The 23,494-nt window shown below is 43.2% G+C and overlaps 1 protein-coding gene across 4 annotated transcripts; it reads left to right on the top strand.

Annotated features, from left to right (window-relative positions):
• The first annotated feature begins 2,323 nt into the window (after positions 1–2,323).
• sh3tc2 (SH3 domain and tetratricopeptide repeats 2) lies at positions 2,324–22,944 on the top strand. 4 transcript variants are annotated; one of them, XM_085788334.1, is made up of 23 exons: positions 2,964–3,353; positions 8,766–8,884; positions 10,091–10,189; positions 11,167–11,298; positions 11,971–12,098; positions 12,293–12,398; positions 13,171–13,314; positions 14,312–14,513; positions 14,664–14,737; positions 15,319–15,514; positions 15,737–15,873; positions 16,110–16,160; positions 16,298–16,602; positions 17,086–17,280; positions 17,564–18,424; positions 18,530–18,750; positions 18,850–19,016; positions 19,760–19,937; positions 20,017–20,167; positions 20,318–20,440; positions 20,566–20,716; positions 21,141–21,337; positions 21,796–22,944. In XM_085788334.1, the coding sequence occupies exons 2-23, from the start codon at positions 8,860–8,862 to the stop codon at positions 22,636–22,638; spliced, it is 4,686 nt and encodes a 1,561-aa protein (XP_085644460.1). In that variant the 5' UTR covers positions 2,964–3,353; positions 8,766–8,859; the 3' UTR covers positions 22,639–22,944. The 4 variants fall into 4 exon arrangements, with proteins under 4 accessions (XP_085644461.1, XP_085644462.1, XP_085644460.1 ...); XM_085788335.1 differs by lacking the exons at positions 2,964–3,353; positions 8,766–8,884 and adding an exon at positions 2,324–2,589; XM_085788336.1 differs by lacking the exon at positions 8,766–8,884 and having other exon boundaries at positions 2,726–3,353.
• The last annotated feature ends 550 nt before the right edge of the window (positions 22,945–23,494 follow it).

Genomic DNA, 23,494 nt, shown 5'->3' with positions numbered 1-23,494 from the left:
TGAACAGAACAATACGGATCACGAGTGACCTCTCACAAATAAGAGATATATTCCCCATAAACTGACGGGGTGACTGCATGTGGAGGAGCCCTCGCATGCGACTTGTTGGTGTTTTCGCAGGGCTGGGCTGGGCCTGTTGCTAAAACTGTTATGACACCGCCCTCTTCTGGAAAATCGGCGTAAGCAAATTAGTTAATTGGATTATTTCCGGTGGGGCTGCTTGCGAGGAGGTGAAGTGTGACACATTGTTGACGGCCGTTTGCACTGAATCGGCTCAGTGTGGAAAGATCTCCATCTAATGGCCAAACAACCGTTTCCCAGTCAGCGGTCCATTCAAATCACCTTTCAAAACCACTGAAGCTTTTCAAATGCAACTAAAGGTCAATGACTGATGAGCAAGAGGACATCAAGACTAAAGGGAAAATAAGTGGGGACCTGGAAAAAGAAAATAAATATATAAATATAACCTACAATTAAAAAAAATTGATAGAAGCCCTGCATAAATAGGCCCTTTATATACAATGTATATATTATGATTATGATAAAGATAATGACATGCATTTTAGTGGCCAATACCTGCCATAACTTTACTGTAAATTGCAAATTCAATCTCAAAAGACTTTTCACTTTATGTGTGCGTGTGCATGCACACTGTTATATTAAGCCATGTGTCTGTGTTTTTATTAAACTAATGTCCATGTCCTGAGGAAGCCCTGGTTCTGAGGCTTGGAGGAAGCTGGACAATGGCGGGATGTAAGAGGCGCCTCACTTGCTCCTTCTCTCTCTCTCTCTCTCTCTCTCTCTCTCTCTCTCTCTGTGCAGCCATTCACAGTCTCACCTCCTCGATTCTGGAGCTCAGAGTTTGTACAAGACGTTCTCTCTGTGTTCTATAATCTGCTTTACTCCCTCACATTGTTTTGTGCCCAGTTCCAACAGGGCACTTTATTAAACTGTGATTTGGATTTAACATTGAAATAGAAATTGATTGCATTTATAAGTTTATTCATCGTGAGGGCGTGAGACAAGATAAGTGTTTACCGAGTAACATGGATATGCCTTATCAGTCCAGAAACATCGAGTCATCATTTTCTCATCTATTCTCTAGTCAGTAAACATAAAGTGTGGAAGAAACATCTTCAAACGTAAGACTGTACTATATAAAAGCTATTTCTCTATAAACAACTGATAACCTGTCACCTAAATGGAAAAATTCCTCCAGACTGTTTGTCAAGGTGCTTAATCACTGTGCCCTGGTCAATGCTGATTATAATCAGTACGGATAATGATTGACAGAAAGAAATGTTGTCATCGGGTCATGTTTATGTGTGTTTATGTGGGTGTGACGGTATGTAGACGGGTGCCCTGTGGGCCCCACGTGCGCCGGGTGCTGATTGTGCTCCTGTGTCAATCCTGTGTCATGCTTTTGTCCTCCAAACTGATGGGGCAGAAAAACAGGAAGCCGGCCTTCCTGTGCACCGAAGCCAGTGGGGGCAAGAGGCCGTCACTGCTGTCACTGTCGGGCGAAGGCACCAGTGCCCCCTTAATCGACAAGAAGGCAAACATCCCCTGATACGTGTTATTACTGGAACAAACTCACACACTCTTGACATCATTTTTTCCCCCTCTAAGGGAAACTGTTTTATTCAGCACACACACCTCAGCAACACCGAGCACAAACTGTGCCTTCTTGGAACAGCTGAACTCATGACACGGCCGTGTTGTGTGTTGTGTTGTTGCACTGTGTGACCGATCATCCTCTTGGTGTTTTTCAATTGGAGGTAATGTGCCTTTTGTTTGTCAATCACACTCGGGCCATGTGTTCACTATCAGTCGCAATGATCAGCAATATACTGCATTCTTCACTAACCCTCTCAATCCTTGCCCTTTGTCCAACCACATGGCCTGGGGAAAGTACACACACACACACACACACACACACACACACACACACACACACACACACACTCTGACGCACACGATCTACCATCCCGCCTGCAGTGATATGCTGTTGTCTCCACCTATCCCTGTCTATTTGTAATTTGTTGCCGTCTCATGCACCCACATTGCCTCGTGCCTCTTTACACAAATATACACGCACATACACGCTGCACACAAACACTTTTGCAAACAGAGCAGAATAAATGGTCTGTGTCCTCCAGCCTTGCATAGCCAATTGCACGATCACATGTGCAGCGCAGGGCTGATATTCTGTGTTCAGGGTGACTTTGTCATGGTGCACTGGGGGCTGGGGATACACAATCAGTTCCAGAGTTTATATTTAACTAAGCAGTCAAAAAAAAAACAAAAAAAAAAACACACACACACACAAGAAACCACTGCTGGTGCTGCATGGCCCAGGGATTATTATCTCCCCTCGCACAGATAGGGATGGACATGACCCAGAAAGTGCTGTCAAAGATGAAAAGAGGTCACTGCTGTATCCCTTTGTTTTGCTCTCTTTTAGCACATCGGGGTAAATACTTTCCAGGTACTGAATGTCCTGTTGTTCACTCGGTGGAATGCTGGTTCCGGGTGCAACCTGATACGCAGGACTCTACACCTGTGGAATGAAGGCCAGTGATTTCTCAGGTATGGACTGAACAATTGTATAAACAAGTTGATTGTGTGCGGCTTTAATTTAATGTATCCGTCGTCCTCTGATAGTGGGTGTGTCAGGCCAAACTGGTGTGACTGCTGTCGTGGAATGAGGAACTACATTCTTGTTGTGGTTTTACTACTCTGACTTGGAGAAGTGTCTCGGTTTTAAAAGCCAGAGACATTATTAAAAACATAATTACAACCTGACCACTTTTCACTGTCACTTCCGTTGTAGACTCACCTTTCTGAATTTTAACTGAGGAGGAGTTAATTTGTGAGTGTGTGAGTGTGTGTGTGTGTGTGTGTGTGTGTGTGGATAGGGGTAAGTGAGAAGAAGAGAGAGAGGGAGAGGAGGGGGAGGCTGTACCCTCGTCCCAAAGATGGGAGGAGTTAACAGCAGAGAAAACTTCCTCAGTCAGTGACATACAGCTTGGGATAGCCTTGCACTCAAACACTTTCTCACACATACACGCACACACACTCAAACACACACACACACACACACACACACGTATAACTCATCTGCTCCCCCACGGACTTAAAGGCTTGTTTTTTTTTCTTCTTTTCCCTCTCTTGTGCTTTCTGGGACTGACAGCAGAGAATGGCGGCAGTTTCAGCAGCTGTCATGAGATGCATTTCACCAGTTCAACGGTGACAGCACACACACACACATGCACACACCGTAGATACACTCCTACAGCCGGCCACACATGTGAGGAGAGAATAGAGAAGGGAGAGCTGGCGGCAACACAGAGGTAAGAGCTGTTGTTTTCTTCTTCTTCTTTTTATTAGCTTTTAATATGTGATTTTGACTGAGACATGATCCTTCTTCTGTTTACCACATCTGTACTTTGTACTTAGCCACATAACCATAAAGTTGAAGTCAGTCGGCAGGTTATGGGGATGGAATGTAAATCTTTAAATGAGCAGAAAGTAACATTCATGCAGTTATGGTGCTTCCTTGATTAATGTTATTACTGGAACAATAATGATGTTTCCAAAGTCTGAGGAGAAGGAAAACAGACCAATATACTGAGCCTAATGAATGAAAGAATTTAAGAGTGTGGAAATAAAACCGATCCATCCCCAGACCCTGATGAATTTGTAATTATAGTGCCACGATGTTTGTTTCAGCATTGTAGAAATGCCACAATGTAACAGTGTGGGAATCTCCCTGCAGGGAGTTCTGCCTGAGACACACAGGCATGTGAGTGAGCTAACAGGGGGTTAGTCTAAACTTAGAGCCCCTTACCCCCAGCTCATATTACTCTCAACTGACTCCTCCACCACATATTCCAAATCTACAGACGCAGACAGTATACACACACACACACACATGCATACAAAGTTGCAAACACCTCAAATCACCCCAGCGTTGCATGTGTTTGAACACAGCCAGACACTGCTGACACCACATGTTTCTTATTAGGGTTAAAATGTTATTGTCATGGACTGCCGAGTGTCACAATTCCAGCACAGGCTTTTTTGCTGTGGTTCAGACTGTGTGAAGACTAGAGGGTCGTTTATGGCATGTGGTCGCTGGGGCTCGCAAAACTCCTATCGTCCCATGTTTGTGGATCAACATGCCTGTAATCATATGGATTGTTTATATGAGACTTAAGAAAGCAGCGGTGCTGGGGAGGAAGGGTTTTATGCTCCAGCTGAAAGAGAACAATAGCGAGAGCCACAGGTGTTCAGAAAAGAGAGCATTTAGTCCTTTACAGCATCACCAGAAATCACATCACAGTCTCTGTATGTTTTAAAGTGGTTTCCACTGGAGACGACTGCTGCCCCTTGCCCGGCTTTTGGTGTTAACAAAGGCCTAGCATGTGACCACAGCTATCAGCCTTGAGCAGTCTGTGTTTATTAGATTAGACAGAATCTGTTGCACTATGAGAAACTAGCAGGGGAGTCCAGAAGAGGATCAGGATATGCCACAACACGCCTCCAGGCTGTTTACCACTTTCTGGCTCACACAATGCATGCGTGCACACACACAAACACACATTCAGCCGCCACATAAACAACACAAAGATACTGGTGTGTAGGACAGGGATATCAGCCTCTTTGTCGTCAGTGTGCTAAAGCAGCAGAAAAATCAGTCTACTACGAAGGAGTATTAGGGCCAGGCAAAAAAAAACGGCAGGCAAAAAATACGACCAAGTATTAGCATTGAGAAAAAACATTTCACAGACTAAGAGAATAAAGTCATAATATCTTAATCTGTTGTTTTAGAGGAGGAAAGTTGTTAAACTAAGGGCCAAGGATTTCGTTAAGTTGTAGCCTACTTAAATATAGGTTTCACAAACAAGGACAGCCCCACTATGTCGTTTTTCGACGTAAAATAATGTTTCTAAACTCATTGAAGTGGTAGCCTACATCGCAGCTCCGCTAAGCTCCACAGCCCAGAGCTCAAGCCCAGTCTCCTTGCACCCCGCTGGGCCGCATGGCCAACCAGATCCCCTCCTGAGCTTGAGCTCTGGATCTTAGCTTGGCACCGGTACCGGCGACGGCGATGGTACAGACAACGGTGCCTGTACCGGTATCGGCACGGTACTGGCAACGGCAACAAATTCACGTGCTGTGCTTCTCTGGGAATGAGATAGCAGACAGTTGCTCTTCTCAACCATATAGGCTACTACCAGCACCACAAATCCTCCATACTGGGGCTTGGCACATCAGCCCCACTTTGTTATAAGTATCAGGACTTTGACAAAAAATATGCAAGAAAATGCATCGTTCCCGCAGAAGGAATCAGGCGTACATGGAGGAAGTCGCTGCTTTTTCTCATAAAATTTCCACTTACAGTAATTCTTGTAAATTTACGACTTTATTCCCATAAAATGATTTATTCTCGAAGTCTGTGAAAAAAAAAAATCTAGGGGCGGTGCGTGGCGCAGTGGGTAGAGCGGCCGCCCCATGTAGAGGCTACAGTCCTCAATGCAGGCGTCCCTGGTTCGAATCCCGGGCAGACCTTTCCTGCATGTCATTCCCCCTCTCTCTGCCTCCCCCTTTCCTGTCTATCTCTACTGTGGACTATCAAATAAAGGCAAAAAGCCGAAAAATATACTTAAAAAAAAAATCTAACTGTGGTCCCAATACTCTGTCGTACAAAGGAGAGAGACACTTTTTGAATTTGTTTTCCATGATCAGTGATTACATGCAGTGGCAGCTGACAGAAGTCACATAATGTATCAGGCATAGAGCAGCAGTCTCTACAACTACATTGTTTCTGTCACCATATCAGATCAGTGATGTGTCTCTTTTTATTCATGGGGTGTTTTATCTTTGCAAAGGCCATCTAGCTCTAGAATGTGCACAAACAAGTATGCACTCACGGGTGTAAATGACCTGCAAAATTGTAAAAATGTGCAAAAGTGTGGTGCCTTTTGAAAAAGTCTTGGCAGGAAGGGTCTGATGAAAAGATGCTATAAAGGTGCACTACAGGAACTGATCCAATTTCTTTGGAGGTCAGAATCTCTCAGCCTCTGCTCATTCAATAAACGTTTTAAAATGTTTTTCACAAACCACTTGAAAGGTTTTTAGATCAGAAAAGTACAAGTTTATTGCTGTGAGAACCACTGCTTCCGCCAAGAAACAGTTAGATCTGAACCACGTCAAGTTCAAATTTAGCTGAAAATACATTTCCTGAGCAGAAATCTACGTATGGGAAACACTGAACTGTCTGACACGGTACCAAAATCAAAGATATAAAGTCTCCTGTACTTTAGTACTGGCACATAAATAGTTTTTTAAAAAGCATCTGAAGCAGCTGATGCAATGCAATGTGAACGTTTTCCGAATGTCTGAAATAATGAAGCTTGAAATTCAATATAGATCATTGTGTGCAAGAATTCAGAGATGTTTTCTCTAAACAGCTGCAAAGTCACTCAATATCAAGATTTAGAGACCCGCTTATGGGTTGCTTTATAATGCTTTATTGGATAGGTACGTGACCTGATAGTCTAATTGTTTAGTCTTCAATGCAAACATTATGGTTGAAGGAAACAACTTTACCACAAAAAGTAGGTAATTTGAAACTGTAATCACATATTAAAGCCATTATACAGTATGTCCTATAGACACAGTATTAAATTTAAACCTCAGAATTGTATCCACCTGTTTGTTTTTGCTATCATGTTATGAACTTTAATCTGATCACTGTCAGCTGATTCTGTGGATCCAATCAGAAGTCCATTAAAAGTGGCTGTTGTAATAAAAGATAACAATGTGAAACTCACGATCCCACATAGTGATAAAACTACAGATAAATAATGACCTAATTCTGCAGCTCCCCTGCAGGTTTTATGACGCTTTACTGAGTTACTGTTTGGGTTCATTACCTCCGCTGGTTTGGTTTCACTGCAACACGTACTGGTACAAATGCAACATAAACACTTGGTTAAGCATCGAACAGCAGACTGACAAATTTGCTGGTGAACATGTTGGTGCAAATTTAAAAAGAGACAGATATTTTGAAAGTAAAACAAAAATTAAAAAAAAAAAAGTAAAACAGTCTACACAACTGAACATGACAGGTAATATTGTTCTGTGTAAATAAGCAACTGTCCATGTTGTGTTCAAAGAAATCAGTTACCTATAGTAGGCCTGGGAGCTCAGCACACTGCAAATTAAGAGACCATCTTCATCAGTTTGGAAACACTGCATGTTTTAAATTCAATCCTTCAATACAAGAGAGGTATTTCCTCAGGGGACACTAAAAAGTGATTAAAAAAAGTGGCTGGGATTGGTGTTCAATACAGGATGTGTATTGTTGTTTTGCCTTAATTTTGAGAGAGACAGCAAGAGAGAGAGAAATAGAGAGGGAGGAGGATATGGCGCAATGGGCCGCTGTTGTCAGGATTAAACCTTCATGATAACCCCTGACTCCACATCCCCTTCCACACTTGTAGCACATTTATGTACTTACATGTATTTTCTTAAGTTGCAGTGCGCTGACCTGTCAGGACCACTATACTTATCAGCAGTTGAAAAAAAAAGACCGGGGATTCATTTATTTTCCCTGTTGACAGCTAAAGGTCGTAAACATGAGTTAAGCATGAACACTGAGTAACAGCGTATCTTGATGACACACCCACACCACTCCTAATGTTGCATTAACGCCCTGCATTAAATAGACAGTGTAACTGGCTGAGTGAATGCACTGTGCTCTACTCACCAATTAGAGTCACATAAGGGCTGTGGTCCTGATGTTACTACTATATGACAGCATGTTTTGTTGTATACATACCCCTCTCAACAGTATACTGTAGATACTTGAATAGGTGACACCACTATGGACTACCCTGCCATGCAGTCTCATGAGTCCATCCTGGACCTCTATACTTTTCTTCACAGCAGGATCTGTCTATCTCTATCTATCTCTCTGTCTCTTGCCCATCTGATGGCACAGTGCAGAGTTGTGTTGATCTGTCTGATGTGGATAAACTGATCCTTGATCTATGCTACCAGGCAACTCTCACCCCCACCTCCCTGTGACCTTGCAGCCTGTCCCTGAGTGGCATTGCCTTACAGCAGGTCAGCAATACGTTCTCCCAGAAAGAGACTCACACATTGTCTTTGTGACACACATTCTGTGCATATTTTCACTGACCCGGGCACATACACAACACACAGGGAAACTCTCAATGAGGGCCTGCCCCCCACACACTCATACCAATCGCAGGGAGTGCTTTGTGCATTCACTTACCAACTGGGCAGCTACTGAAGAGAGAGATGCTGGTGGGAGGAGGGAGATGCAGACAGAGAGAGAGAAAGAGACAGAGAGAGAGGGAGAGAGAGAAAGAGAGGGAGAGAGACGGATTACAAAGAGAAGCAGACCCAGTCAGATAAAGGAAGAGAAGAAGAGATAAAGCTACCAGAGGGACAGGAGAGACACATCCAGTAAACACTACTGTAACTGGTGGAAAGACAGAGTGAACAGGGCAGGAAAGGGAATACAGAAATAGGAAGGGAAGCAGGGGCTTGTCCAGCAGAGAGGAAGAGAGTGAGTTGTTGTAAAAGAGGCTGTGGGGGGAGTGATGGGATGGCATTGATCTCTGGGAGCTGCCGGCTCTTGGGCCAGATGGCGTCTTGTTGCTGCAGACCGCTGCTCAACTCCTTCTGCTGTGGACCGCTCATCAAAGTCTGCCTCTCCTCCTTCACAGGTCGGTCCCAGCCTGCTCTCTGTGCTACTACTGTACTGCCATGAGACGGGCTGCTGCATTCAGATAGACAGGAGCATAGGTCTATATACACAACATGGGTAACACGTTTAGCCACGAAGGTAAAGAGGGCATGGTGTGTTTCTGTACTCTAGCAGCATGACTGTGCTTGTGATGACTCAAGCAGTCCTGTTGGTGCTAACTGCGCTCTGTGTAGTAGGATGATAAAGAATAGGCTGTTGTCCCCCTTCAGCCTAATGTCATGTTGCATTGTGTTGTGCGCCCCATTGTCTTGTTGTGAATGCTCTGCATCAAGATAATACTGTTCTGTTGTGTTTTCGCACTGACAAAGCATGTTGGAAATCAAGAAAAGTGGCATTAGAAACACAATTTGTACTATTATTATTATTGTCGCTATGTTGACAGTGTGTTCCTGTTTCATTTTTTTTTTAACTGGTGTCCGACTCTACGTCTGAAAACATGTGACTGTGCTGACATAAAGAGTGTTCTCATAAGTTAGGGGCTGGGCAGCTGTTTGAGCCTGGAGGTTTTTCTGATGTCAGGGTGTCTGTGCCAGGTCTGTGTGTGTGTGTGTGTGTGTGTGTGTGTGTGTGTGCGCGCGTGTGCTCAACGTCATCGTTACTCTCCCTGACCCCCCATCCCGAACCTCCCCACACACCCAAATAACTCCTCACACTAACCGATGGCTCAGACTTGCCGTTTTCAATGTAAACTGCTGCTCCCTTCTCCCCCAGTGACACTAACTCTCTCTCCTACATAGAAGCACATTTTCTTTAAAGAGCAGTTCAATGTTTTGGGAAACAAACATTTTCTTTTTCAGATGAGTAGATCATTGCCACCCAAGCTATACAAAGGAGCTTTACTTTGGATCAGTTACTGTAGGTGGTTTAGCTGGAAACAGCTAGTTTGTAGTTTTATGGGGGCTGATGTGCTGGAGGACTGTTTAGCTGTAACTTAATAGAATCTCTGCTGTTTGCCTGGAAATTTTTCGTCATGCCAAAATAGTTTTGACATTTTACACTGCAGTTTAATATGCTGTAATGCATTAGTGAGCTTTGGAGGTGCTGTTACCATTAAGTACAGCAGCTCTGAGATACAGTAACTTACAGTTTCCCTGTCTAATTCTCATCAAGAAAAAAAATGTGCGTATTCCTCAAAATATTGAACTGTGCCTTTAAGAAACATTAATATGATTTATGAACTGTGTAAAAACCCTCCAGGTATTTGTTGATCCATCAGTTGAAAAGGAGTAAATACGTATGTTCCTCATGCTGAGGTCCAACACTGATTTGCTTCCCTCCTTACAGACATCTCTCCTGCTGAGCTGGATGCTCTTTGGAGGGAACCACCATACACTCTTGGGGGAACAAATGAACATTTTTCAGGAAATGACAGCATGACTCAAGGTAGAGAGCACTGCAAAGCAGCAATGTTTTAGAAGTTGTCCTTCAGTATTGAAATCATATTACAACTGACAAGTCCTCTATTAGTTTGGAGCACAAACAACATGGTGAGGCTCATTTAGGAAGGAGCGGCGGGTCACAAACTGAGGAAGTGTTTGGGACATCCTCCCTGCACAATGGAACAAACCAGGGGAAGCAAGTCGCTGCTTTACTGCTATAGCCAACAATTACGCATCTGGCTGATATTTTTAGGTTTCAAAACTATTAAGATCCTGTTTATGTGCCAAAGTAAAGCTTAACATTAATGGTTCAGACTTTGCAAATGGATTAACGGATGAAAGGTTTAGTGATAGCATGGATACATATTTGACCAAACCAACAGAAGTGACAGATACGCCTAAGAAAACCCCCTTTGTACAATTAATACTGTTAAAAAACAGTTTGAAATTAAATTGAATTAAATGAAAATATCAGGACTATATGGAAGAAAGGAAGGTACCAGGGACAGAATTTTTGAAGCATCAGACAAAGGTTAGATCACTAAACCTTTCATCCATTTATCCAAGTTCAAAGCCACTGCTCCAATATGACCAACCTGTACCCAATGTTTACCAAGCACAGACATGAGATGCCAAAATGGCAACACAGAGATTGGCATCTTGTGTCATCTGGAAACATTTCCAGTTAAATCTCCACACCAGTCTAGGACTTGTATTGTGAATGCACTCACTAATTTAAACAGCAACTGCAATGAAGATTTTGATAAAATAGTTTCCACACACTACACACCTGTCTTTATCTAACAAAAACCCTAAATACAACATGCTGTATTTAGGAAACACTGGCTTAACCAGTGCTGGATTGAGTTTCTACCTCAGCGTGGTTAAAGAAGAAAGGTTCATGTCCTTTGTCCTCTGCTGGATCAAGTTTAGATTATTGTATTTTTTTTTTTTTTTCACTGATTTTGTTTCCTTCTTCAGGTGCAGGAGAGGAAGAGGATGGCCCAGTGGTGGAGTCAGGTGAAGGAGGGGCGGAGCCTGACAGTTACTGGAAAAGGAAAGAGGCCTTCTTTAGAGAAAGTACTGTGTCACTGGGAGACAAATTCTCCTCAGGTATTAATGATGCTTTTTTGCTATATTCCATTGCCTGGCCTGCAGCGTGTACATCAGCCAGTCCAAACTAGTTAGATTTCATACACATAAGTATTCCCCATGCATATTATATTTATGCATAATGATGAAGCATATTTCCCCGTCCACTAATGTTTTACTCACTCAGCAGTCCAGCCCCATCCATCACATTCCCCCAGGTTCTTCCTCTAAAATGGATTTAAATGGCCACACTTAGAGTCCAGTCAGGAGCCTAATAGCTATAATACCTCCGGGGACTGGCTCACAGGGCATTGCATGGAAACATGAGTGCTCATGAAAAAAATCTTTAATGAACCCCTAAAAGTTTTGTCTCTCTTGTCTGGAAAGGATACAATATTCAAATTTAGCCTGAGTATTTTTTCCCAGCCTATTCTAAGTGATTACACATTGATCTATTTGTACAAGTGTTATGAATTAATTTAACTAACAGAAGGATTATGAGGATTACAAATCCTTTTTCTTTTGTTTATTCTCTTACTGGATACAGAACAGATGTAGGCTCCCTCTCTCATTCTCTAACAATCTTTCGTCCTAGCTAATTTGCATTGGATTTGGTTATACTGCACACTGATCCACCAGAAGAAACTAATCTTACTCTGATTAATCACAGAATTCTTGCCGTCTTTAACCCAGAAATTGTGCTGTTGTTCACTGGGCGGAGGCGCTCCACCGAGGATCCTGACCAAACCCTGCAGGAGGCGCTGCGCACACGACTACGAGTGGTGGAAAGCAACAGCCAAGACGTCATTCAGCTCTTTAAAGTGAGTGAGTCACATCTGACAATGCAAACATTACACAGATTTAACTGTAATACTCAAACACTCTTATAGAATGAAGAATAAGGTCTGCTGTGATTTGATAACAGTTTATATAATGCCTCCATACGCTATATTATGATATATTGTGTATATTTTATTATGTTCTGGCAGTGAAAAATGAGATTTTGTTTCTGCAGGACTTGTCTGCACGTCTGGTGTCTGTCCACGCTGAGAAGGACAGCTTTGTGCTCACATTCAAGACTGTGGAGGAAATCTGGAAGTTTTCTACTTATTTAGCACTGGGTAGGAAAGCACAGTCATAATATTTTTCTAAAAACACATTTTGTCGACCAGTGTCTCAGCTGAGTCCTGATGGCATACGTCATTAAATGACGTATGCCATCCACAGTCCTGGGTATTTCACAAGGGAGTTTTTGTGTTTGCTCTCTGCCTGTGCTCTCGAAAAATTTGAAGTGGGTTGGAGCACGGTGACGACCCTTTTGGCACCAATCAGGATTTAGCAATATTTGAATCAGAATCTGAAATCAGTTGAGGTTTTATACTCAAAACACTTTGACTGTTACTTGTTTGGTCATTATTCAATTTAAAGCTGAAGTAAGTGGAATATTTGTGTTAATATAAGTCTTAAATAGTTATATCTTCAGACAGCAATCACTTATATAGAGTGTTTGGTCTGAAACACGGGTCTGTCAGTCACTCTGCTCTGCTGTAAGCCGAGGAGAAAACTTTCCTTGTATCCTACAACCTTTATCCAATGAGGAGAGAGAACGGCATAAAGGGGCGGTCCTCTCTGCGTGTGCAGCCAAGGGATGCGTGTGAATGTGGTGACACAGGGATGAGGGCGGGGGCTGCTAACTCCATCGGCTGACAAGAAGTTAGCCAAAACGACCGGATCGCTTACTTCTGCTTTAATGTTGTAAATAAAAGAAGAGAGATTTGAAGGCAGATGTTCAGGGACTTTAAGAGCTGCAAAGCAAACTGAACTCAATTGTAACATATTAAACATCTTGGTATCGGTATTATTGTTATTTCAATTGCACATGCTCTGTCTCAGGCTATGTGGCTCGCTGCTTGGAGAACTTTCTGTGTGATCAGTCCTTCTGGCTGGACCCAGAGCTGCTCAATGACCTGGAGATTAATGTCAGCGTGGATGAAGAACATCTGGCCACCCTCTACCTGGGGCTTTTACTTCAGGAAGGTCAGTAACTCTGGGTTGTAAGATCAATCAAAGAATGGCTTTGTCAGCATTTTTTAATTAACACGGAGACAGTGAAAAGGGTGATCTGTAAAATGGCCGATCCTCCTCTAAAGAGCAGTTGAAAACCATTCAACAAATCTACAGTCAAGAATGTTTATATTATCATGTAGCTCTGAACTTCTTCTGCCTTTGTTTTGATATAACCATTAAAGACAGTGATAGTCCGGTTAAAGCATTTTCTTTTTCTCCAGAAAAGTAAGAAACAGTAATTGTCGGACACATCCTAAATCTGGTCACTTTAATTAGAGAGAAACTTACCGCTGCTGACATTTGATCCCATTACTAATCACACATTTTTCACTAACCCCAATTAACACTGGAAGCCCCTCTGAATAGACTGCTGCATGTGACTTTGAGCATAAAGCACTCCTTATAGTCAGTTGAGGGAGGTCTTTGTGCCTCAATATTAATTTTATTTACATGTAATATGATTGGAATTTTATTTTTATGACAGAACCTGCTCTTTAAAATGTAAAACTGATTCGTGATCAGTTATCACAGTTCTGTTAGTGTACCGTAAAATAGTATTCAGTATTCTCGAAAACTATAACCGCCTATAATGTATATGGATTTCCCTCTGCCTGGTCTACAAAGACACTAGTTTCTTTTCTTTTTTTTCTCCTGAGTATTTCTGCGAGACAGAAAGCCTCACGGACATGTGCAATAAGACTGCAGTGCTGGCAAATAATGATGGGAATTACATTAGTGGGGTTATAAAACATCCATCATTTACCATTGACTGAATGAGGGCGCAGTAGCTGTAGCTGTAGCAGTTCTGCTGATCTTAAACTTAAGTATGGGGGATTTTATCAACACAAAACCACTTTCTGAAAACACTCATATTGTCTGGTTTTATATGCTTGCTTGCAATGTGTATGTATGAGAAGTTGGGGCTGAATCTCTACACTTATGCACGCTGACACAAATCTCTTTGCAGGGTCCTTCTTTGCGAAGGCACTATATACAAAAGGTGACCAGGACGCGGAGGAGGACGAACAGCTGTCATTCAAAAAGAATGACTTGCTGATGGTGAGGGACACAGGGCAAGACAACATGTGGGAGGGCACCATGCTCTCCACAGGAAGCCACGGCCTAGTGCCACTCAATGCAATGCAGCCACTGCCCTACCCCTTCTATCAGTGAGTCACTTTGTGTTTTTATGTCAGTTACAAATGCCTTGATTTAGAGGTTGAAACGCGTTCTTAGTTGAATTAACAGAGCAGTACAAATGGACATGTGTGCACATTTATGGCCATAATCTTGTTAAACTGTACTTCCTGTTTGGTCAGGTGGTTCCTGAGGAAGTACCAAGGCCAAGCGGGATGCTCACCAATAGAAAAGGAACCATTTGAACATCCAATTGGTAATGCCTGACACACATTTCCACATGTCTACATACAAGACTTACTACTGTATATAGTGTAACACACAATGTTTTGAACCCGTGCACTGTTATCTTCACAGTTGCTGTGTGATAATTGAAAATGTCTTACTTTGGGGCCGTCTTGTGCAAATATCATGAATGAAAGTGCAGTGGACAGCAATGTAAGCCACTTTACCCACATCCCATCTGCATAGACTCCATTAGTCATTTTATTTTTCTGGGTTTTTAAATGTTTTACTAAGCAAATTCAAATTCTTGCTTTAAAGTAAGTAACAGAGAAAGTTTTTTTGTGACAAACTAAGCAGCAACCTCCATGGCTGAAAAATTAAGCCTACAGCTACATGCCAAACACTGCAGTGCCAGTTCCTGGAATGGTCACTTTGAGGTTGGTTCCAAAAGTGTACAGGTTGTATAGGTTTTATGGCCCACAACTTTAATGTGGCGGGTCATTTTTACTGCTTTTCTCAAGGCTGCTTCCTGCCACTACCGACAGCCTTAATCTTTTATATTTTTTATAGCCTGCTGATTCTTAATCATGTTTTCCTCACCAAATATCTCAGTCACAGGTTCCTGTGTAGCAGTGGTTGACCACAGTCCAGTAGGGCCAGATGAGCTCCAGCTGAGCCAAGGTGACATTGTGGAGATTCAGGGTCTGCTAATCCGAGGCCTGGGCATCTTCATAGGAACACACACGTCCACAGGACACAGTGGTTTTGTGCACAAAGCCCATGTCAAACCTCTCAACACCATGCCTCTGTAAGTTTTTTGTTTTTTTTACATGCCATGGCCTGAACTTATTGGTCTGATGATGTTGTGCGTCATTTCAACTTTAAAGTACTTTATCTTAATTAAATCCACATTAGCTACTTCTTGTTTATGATTTTTCCACTAATCTTTAATGAAATCCTATTTAGTGTATCTGCACCTCACCGGGGAGACAGCTAAGATGATAATGCTGCCTTTGTTTCTCCTGCACAGAGACAAACAATTGGTCTTTCTGACTGAGGAGGAGAGGGCCAGTCTGGCTCAGGTTCACCCGTGTAGCTCTGAGCCAAGCGATAGCAGCCTGCTGGAAAGACTCTTCTCATCTGACATCAGCTCTGTGTACAGGCTAGGTAAATGAACTGGGCCGATCAAGAGATAGGCCAATTATACTTTTTTGTTGAGTAGGGAAAAGGAAGAGGTTGTGGCAGAGCAATAACTGAAATATAGGTCAAGTCTGATTTGATGTGCAGCTCATGTTTGTTTCCCAAATAGTGGTACTGTTTCATTCATTTTGGGAAAAAGGGTTTCCATCTCTTCTCCCAACTGGAAAGCTGAGCTTTAATGGATTTACCTTGTGTGTTTCCAGACAGACTGGATGAGACTGACTTCATGTACATCAGGAATCGGCCAAAACATGGTAGCACTTTGCAGTTTATTGCTGAAATCAGCTGTTTGTCAGCTTAATGTATTCTGATAGCTTTAAAATTTTACCCTTAGTTGGCGTCTTTGCTCTGCGCTGATATATTTTTAACTGGTTCTGTTTTCTTCCCACAGATCACAAGGTTTCCTCAAGTGCACGCCTGAGCGTCTTGTCAGAGAAAAGTGGAGGAACGCCCCCATACCAGTCCTCCCCACGGGCCTCTCTCTCGCACTCCTCTCCCCGTCTGTCCTATTATCACTCCCACAATCCTCTGCCACGCGAGGGAGAGCGCCTGTCCTTCACTCTGGACGACACATTCAGGGAACTGGACGAGTTCCAGGAAGATCCACCTCTCTTCTTGGAGGAGAACAGCTGGGAGGGGGACGAGTCTGAGCTTAGTGACCCCACACTGACCCTGCTCAACCAGGAACACTTCCAGGTCAGTCGATTCTCAGTTCAACAATTCAGTTATGGATGTGGCCCAAAGCCAAGTCAACAGACTACTCAGAGGGATTTTTTTTCTTCTGTTACTTTCCCATGTCTTGTACTCTAGATTTAATGGCAAATCTGGAAGTGAATAGCTTATGTATCAGGTGTGCACATCATAAACCAATGTGTACCACCTTCATTATCTTCTTGGCCTGTACTAACTGCTGAATATCGTATGTCATCAAAGCACAAATTGGCACCAACTGTACAGTATGTGATTTAATTATAAGGTGGAATGGCATATAGGAGGTCATTGCTCTGCATAGTCTTGACCAGTCATGATCAAACTCTCTAGCAACACCATCAAATCATGATTGAGGCTTTTTTTCCCGGTATATTAATTTAAACAGCTAACATTTTCATCTTTTCACACTGAATTTTATTCTCATCAAACTTTTGTCTAAAATATTTGTTTTTGTTTTTTTTCCCCCAGGAGGACTTCCTGCCCCTGTACGACCTGCAGTATTCCTTCCTCTGGGTGACCTTCAGTGGTAAGACTGAGGAAGAGCTCTCAGGGCACCTCGAGAGCGTCAGGGAGTGTGCCAAGAGGATGGGCATGCACTGGGCACATCGACGGGCATGCTTTCTTCTGGGAAGACTCTGTGCCAGGAAGCTAAAACTCTCCCAGGTTTGGACTTCATTTGTAGGATTAAAATGTGTGTGGGGTGTTTATTTAGATGCTTTATTCTTCTCTAACAAGCAAAGACATAAAGTACATTGCCATTCATATCACAATGCGGGAATAGAAATAAAATGGATGCCTGCTGTGTTTTTAATGACTACTGCAGGGTGGCATTCCCCTCAAGGGACATTAAAGTGAAATGAAAATCTGAAGTCTTTGAATTTTCATCAGTCTACATCTCATTGAAGTCAGCTCCTGAAAACTGTATCGTGTTTCTTTTTCTCTTCAGGCTCGAGTGTACTATGAGGAGGCTCTGAGTGTTTGTGTCAACAGTTTCTCTGACATGCAGCTCCTTATCGCTCTCTTCACAAACCTCACCGCCGTCTACCTGAAACAGCGTATGACAGACAAACTGCCCCAGACTCTGGAGAAGGCCAGTGCTCTGCTCCTCTGTCTCCCAAGCCACGCTTTCACCTCTGTGGATGAGGTTGAACTGCTCCAGTTGATTCTACGGAGATCAGTGGTGATGGGGGACAAAAGCCTTGAAGCTCGTGTCTGCTACCTCATCTCCAGCCTCTTCTTGCTTCTCAAAAAGACTGATGATGCCCTTCCCTTTGTTGAGAGACTCCAGTTCCTCTCAGTGTCTCTCTCAGCTGCTGAGGGTCGACCCATAGCTCCTTTAGACCTCAATTGGCTCTTGAGCTGGCTCTATCACCGGAAGTACATGCCTTACTTAGCACTGGCCTCTCTGAGCCTGGACACAAGACAAGACCACTCCCTCTGCGATGCCTTCCAGAGGATTGAGTTGTTTATCAGGAACTCTGTTCGCCTAAACCCGTGCTGGAAGGAAGGAACCTCCTTGCTCCCTGCCCAGATTGTGGTTTACCTACAGCAAGGCTTGGTCATAGCTGAACAGGGGGAGGACATGAAGACCCAAAGGGACTTGTGTTTAGGCTTGGCCTCAGTCTACCAGCAGTATGATGCTCTAGACAAAGCGGTTTGCTGTGCTCAACAAGCTGTGGAAACGGGAGACCACATCAATGAGGAGGAGGGCTTTGAGGCTTCGGTGCTGCTCGGGTGGCTGCTGGTGTTGACAGGCCAGGCTGAGAGAGCCCAGAGTGTCCTGCAGCCACTGCTCACATCTCTTCAGGTACACCAATCAATCCTATTCATCACAGACATTTGTTGAAGCACTTGCTTTAGCCATTCCTTCATAAAGATGTTATTTGTAATCTGTGTGCACATGGCTCTTTAGGGTACAGACAGTCCCACACAGCGAGGAGTGATCCACAACCTCTTGGCTTTGTGTCTGAGGCGACAGGATCGCATTCCAGAGGCAGGCCGCCATCTCCACTCAGCCCTGGTAATCTCCAGGGAGAGTGGTAATCAGAGGAACCAGGCCCTGGCACTGGCCAACTTTGGGTGCCTAGCACTAGATGTGGGGGCTTCTTTTTTAGCCGAACGCTTCCTAGTCAGGTAGATGTCTGTCTTCTATCTTCATCAAGTTGTAGACTGAGAAGCTCAATGGAAATAGAGGTTGAAAATATGTATTGACTATGGTAATTATATTACCAGATCACTGCACCTATTTCTGGAGCTTTGCGAAAGTCCAACAGACGAGGAGCATGTTCAGACCTACCTTTGGCTGGGGCGGAGCTACAAAGACAGGGGGAGGAGTCAGGACATCAGGGCGTGTTATGAAATGGGGCTACTAATTGCACTAAATGCCAGAAATTTGCACAGTAAGTACTGTAAAAGGTGAAAACTTAAAGGGACTACGAGGAGTTTTGAAAAACAAAGTGTTTTCACACTACATTTCCCATGAGCCTCCGCGCACACGTTGAAATTCTTGGACCGGCGCAAGACGGACGAAAGCCAAAACATTTGACAAGAATGTTTTCAAATCAAGAATGAAAGTCGGAGGTCCGAAGACAATCAGATACCGTCATAGTTCCGACCATAAACGTCGATTCGGTGGCGTTATTCCCATGAGATGAAAGTAGGAAATGCTGGGCAAGCCGACCACTAAATAATAATATCAAAATAACTATAAAGACAAAACAATATCAAAAATGGACCCATTAGTGTGGGTAATGTAGATTCATCCACATTAATATGAGACTCTTTTATAACCCCCAAAAAACTCCTCGGGGTCCGTTTAAAGTGAGAAAATGTCTTCTTTTCTCTGTATATTGTATTGTATTACATTGTCATATATTAGTTGTCCGTGCTCTCTGGTGGACAAACAGTGCAAAGTTTGTGACACTGATTCCAAATGCCCTAGTGAAGAGAAGAGGGCACAAACTTCCTTATTATTCACTGACACAATGCTGAAACTATTTGTCAGAAGATTACATGACCTATAACCATGGATAAAAGTTTGGGTAAACTTTATACACAGAACTTCTAATTCAGAACCTGAAACTTATGACAAGATATTTTACCTTCGAAGCAGGTGGTAACATTTTTGCTGTATTTCTCATAGGTCAAATGGTGGTGGCCAAGGTTCTGAGTCGGCTGTACGCTGACATGCTGCTGTATGGTCAGAGTATCGTCTACTATGAGCACTGTGTGTCAGTATCCAGAGAGCTGAAGGACAAGCGACTAGAAGGAGAATATCTGGAAATCCTCAGCAGCCTCTACCTGTCACTAAACACTGAGAGGTGAGTTTTTGCCTCTCCTCCCAAACTCTCTCACGCTGTTTTTGAATTTCATTTTTACATGTTGTACTCTGTGGTCCAGATCATCACGCAAGTCTCTGGACTACACCAAGCAGAGCCTGAGGATTTCCATTGATTTGGGCAAGAGGGAGGAAGAGTCAGAGACCTGGCTGCAGGTGGGACGCATATATTACCTCATCCAAGAGGACGAGTTGGCCGACATGTATCTGCAGGTGAGGAGGAGGGAATTTCTAAGTGCACAGGGTGGATAAATATATTGTATATAGGGGAAATTGGTTACATGAGGGATGGGAGCATTTTTTTCACTGCCCAAGGACTATAGACAAAAATAACTATAATGCTTGATCCATATTGATTGACAGGCAGCAGTGAAAACAGCTCTGAGGATGAATGACCCTCACTTTGCCATGTGCATCTATGAGGAAGCAGGAGATGTCTACTTCAAAGGCCACAGAAACCAGATGGCTTCACTGCCTTTCTTCAGAGTAAGAGGATGCAACATTAAATACCTCTGATGTATCTGAAAGCTACAAGTTTTATGTGAATCTCATACAACAATTTTACATACCTCCACACCACTGATCTTCAACAAAATATTCATATTATTCAGGACGGGAGTTTGCCCTTTGCACGCAGCATCAACGACATCCATTCGGAGTTTCGTTTGTTGAGTAAACTGACAGAGCTCCTGATGAACCACGAAGAGCAAGAGGAGGCTCTGCAGTATGCAAAACTGGCTGTTGACATCGCAGGCAAAACAGGTACAGACATAGCAGCATGATCTAAGTGAAAATCGGCACCTTATGATTGCCAGTTGAAGGACCAGTGTGTGTATTGGCAGAAATCTTACAAAATTGTGTTTTCATTGGTGTATAATCACCTGAACTGAGAATGGTTGAGTTTCCTTGAGCTTAGAATGAAACATTCATCTCATTGCATGTTGAACTATGTTTCTATAGTAGCCTAGAATGGACAAACCAAACACTGGGGTCTACAGAGAGCCGTTTGAGTTTTTTATGTTAACCACCATCGGTTCTCCTACCTGCCTCAAAAGAAAGGCGTTACGAAGGGGGTTGCAATTTGGAACTTCACCACTAGATGTCACCAAGTCCTCCACACATCTGTCCTTGCCACCCACAACATATACCTACAAAGTGAGCAAACATCATTGTTATTGTTTTTCAGGTGTACATGTGAATGAGAGGTCAGCCTTCCACCGGCTGGCGACAGTTCACTACAGCCTGCAGCAATATGAGCTGGCAGAAAACTACTACCTCAAGTCCCTGTCCTTCTGCCCCCTGGTCCTGCAGGACCCTGCAGAGGCTCGCTACTACACCAAAGTCTACTGCAGGCTGGGAAATCTCACCCTACACAAGCTGAAGGTACAGGGGATAAGTATATTTCTGTGTTGCGTGCAAACTGCTCTGGATCTACAGCATCTGTGTTTCTCAAATTTACTTTCTTCATCTTAAAGACACAATTTGTAACACATAGGGAACAAATGTCTTAAATGGATCACCTAAATTTAATCATGTTTCCTCTAGAAAAAAAACCCTTTAAAACACAGTTTTTCAACATAGTTGTCAAACATTTCAATGACACTGTGAGTTATTATAAGAGGAGCCTACTGCATGTTTGGCAAATATGAAATGCCAAACAAAGCACTTGTCATGATTACAGGCTGTAAATCTTGGCAGAGCAACAGTGACCTTGTCTTTACTTTATCTGGTATCTTTACAACAATAAAGGGTGATGATCAGAATCCTAGCTTCAAATGTCCAGCATTAGTGTTTAATTTAATGAGACCTGTTCTGACCTCTGCACTGTACACTCTGTCCAGGATGCTTTTGATGCCATGGGCTACTTCCAGTTGGCTCTGGCAGCAGCCCTGGAGGACCAAGCTAACACTGAGGCTCTGTATGTGGTGTACATGAAGTTGGCAGAGATCCATGGCAACCACATGCCCGACGCTCAGCTGTGCCAACTTTACAGAGACAGGGCCCGTGGTCTGAAGAGAGTTCTGGCAGGAGAGGAAGGCACTGCTGTTGCAGAGGACAGCATGGACTGCACACACACAGAGCCTGAGCAAAAGGACGAAGAGGACTCAGATGGTCATATGGCACACGCAGGAAGTTTGTTTAGGCGGAACAGCACCTTCGACTCTTTACCTGAGGATGAAAAGTATGAAGATGCCTTAGCTCCACAAAATTGTGTGAGCCATGAAGACACAGAGCAAAAATATACAAACAGTATTTACGATGATGCACAAAGAAAAGAAGATCTCCATCACCACCTTCCAGATACAGACAGCCCGTGTGTGAACGGGTCTGAGACCGACACAATCACAAGTCATTCGTACAGTGACAGTATTTTCGAGTCCTTCGACACAGCAAAGGAGCAGATCTCAGACTCCAGCAGCTCCACTGAAACCTTACAAACGTACCACAATCCAACAGATGGGAAAGACCCAGGCTTGGATACTGACCCCAGCACGTCCAGTCAAATACCTGTTAATCACACAAGTGACTTTACAGAACATATGGACACCAGAGATACTGATTCTGATGTTCAGGATGAACAAAACACCCCCACTAAAGCAACAGATGCTGATGCTGATCCACTTAATAAAGACAGCAGTGTGGAGGGCAGTCACCCTGATACTGACCACACAGAGGGCTCTTAGTATAGAGCCAGATGAGGCTGGCAGACAGATACATCTTAGATGACTTATGCATGAAGAGGCACTTTCTTTTTTTCACTGAAATTTTCTCTTGTCTGGTTAACATGTCCCATGACCAAACGTTCCAGCCACATGGCGCCTTGATGATGTCAATACTGTAAAATTGTCAGAGATTTAGTAAATCATAGCATGTGCCTTTTGTATAGAATATAATATGATTACATTGCACTGTGCTTGTAATATATGTTTTCTAAAATGTTTTGTATCTCTGGGAGATATGACTCAAACATAAAGACTGTTCTTTTGTTTCCCGAGGGATCACTTTGTGCTTTTGTCCAGTTAAAATACGAAAGATATACAGTATGGTGGCCTTGACAAAACACATGAGTAAATCAGCCCACACACTGAATCAGACACAAAAAACAATAGAGAAAACACAGAGGAGGTTTCAGGAGAAACACAGGTGCACCAGTTACAATCTTACCAGCAACTGATTCAAAAACCAAGATGAACAAGGTTTTTCTCTTATTACTTTCTGACTCAGTGCTGCTGCTATTGCTCGTGCTGCTAACTGCTGCTCTGGCTGCCTATGAATTTCTCGATCCCACCACCTCTCCAGCATCCACCTGTTTGGGCTCTGTTTCTATGATCCCCTGCAGGGGTTTGCCATTCATTCCCTGTAATGTCGGTCAAGCGATCATTTATAAGGGAATGAATTAAATGAACAGAGCCTGACGACAAACTTGCTTCAGTTATGCAAATATTTATGCTCTCAGATATGATTCCAATCCAGATTTATGACTGAACTAGGGAACATAATGTTCACATGGTGGCTTCTTGAGTCACTATCAACCAAGTT

This window comes from Trachurus japonicus, chromosome 10, assembly GCF_045865225.1.
Source record: "Trachurus japonicus isolate A0001 chromosome 10, Traja_1.0".
Taxonomy (NCBI): Eukaryota; Metazoa; Chordata; class Actinopteri; order Carangiformes; family Carangidae; genus Trachurus; species Trachurus japonicus.
The sequence above is the reverse complement of the archived record's forward strand: the minus strand, read 5'-3'. Positions and strand labels throughout refer to the sequence as shown.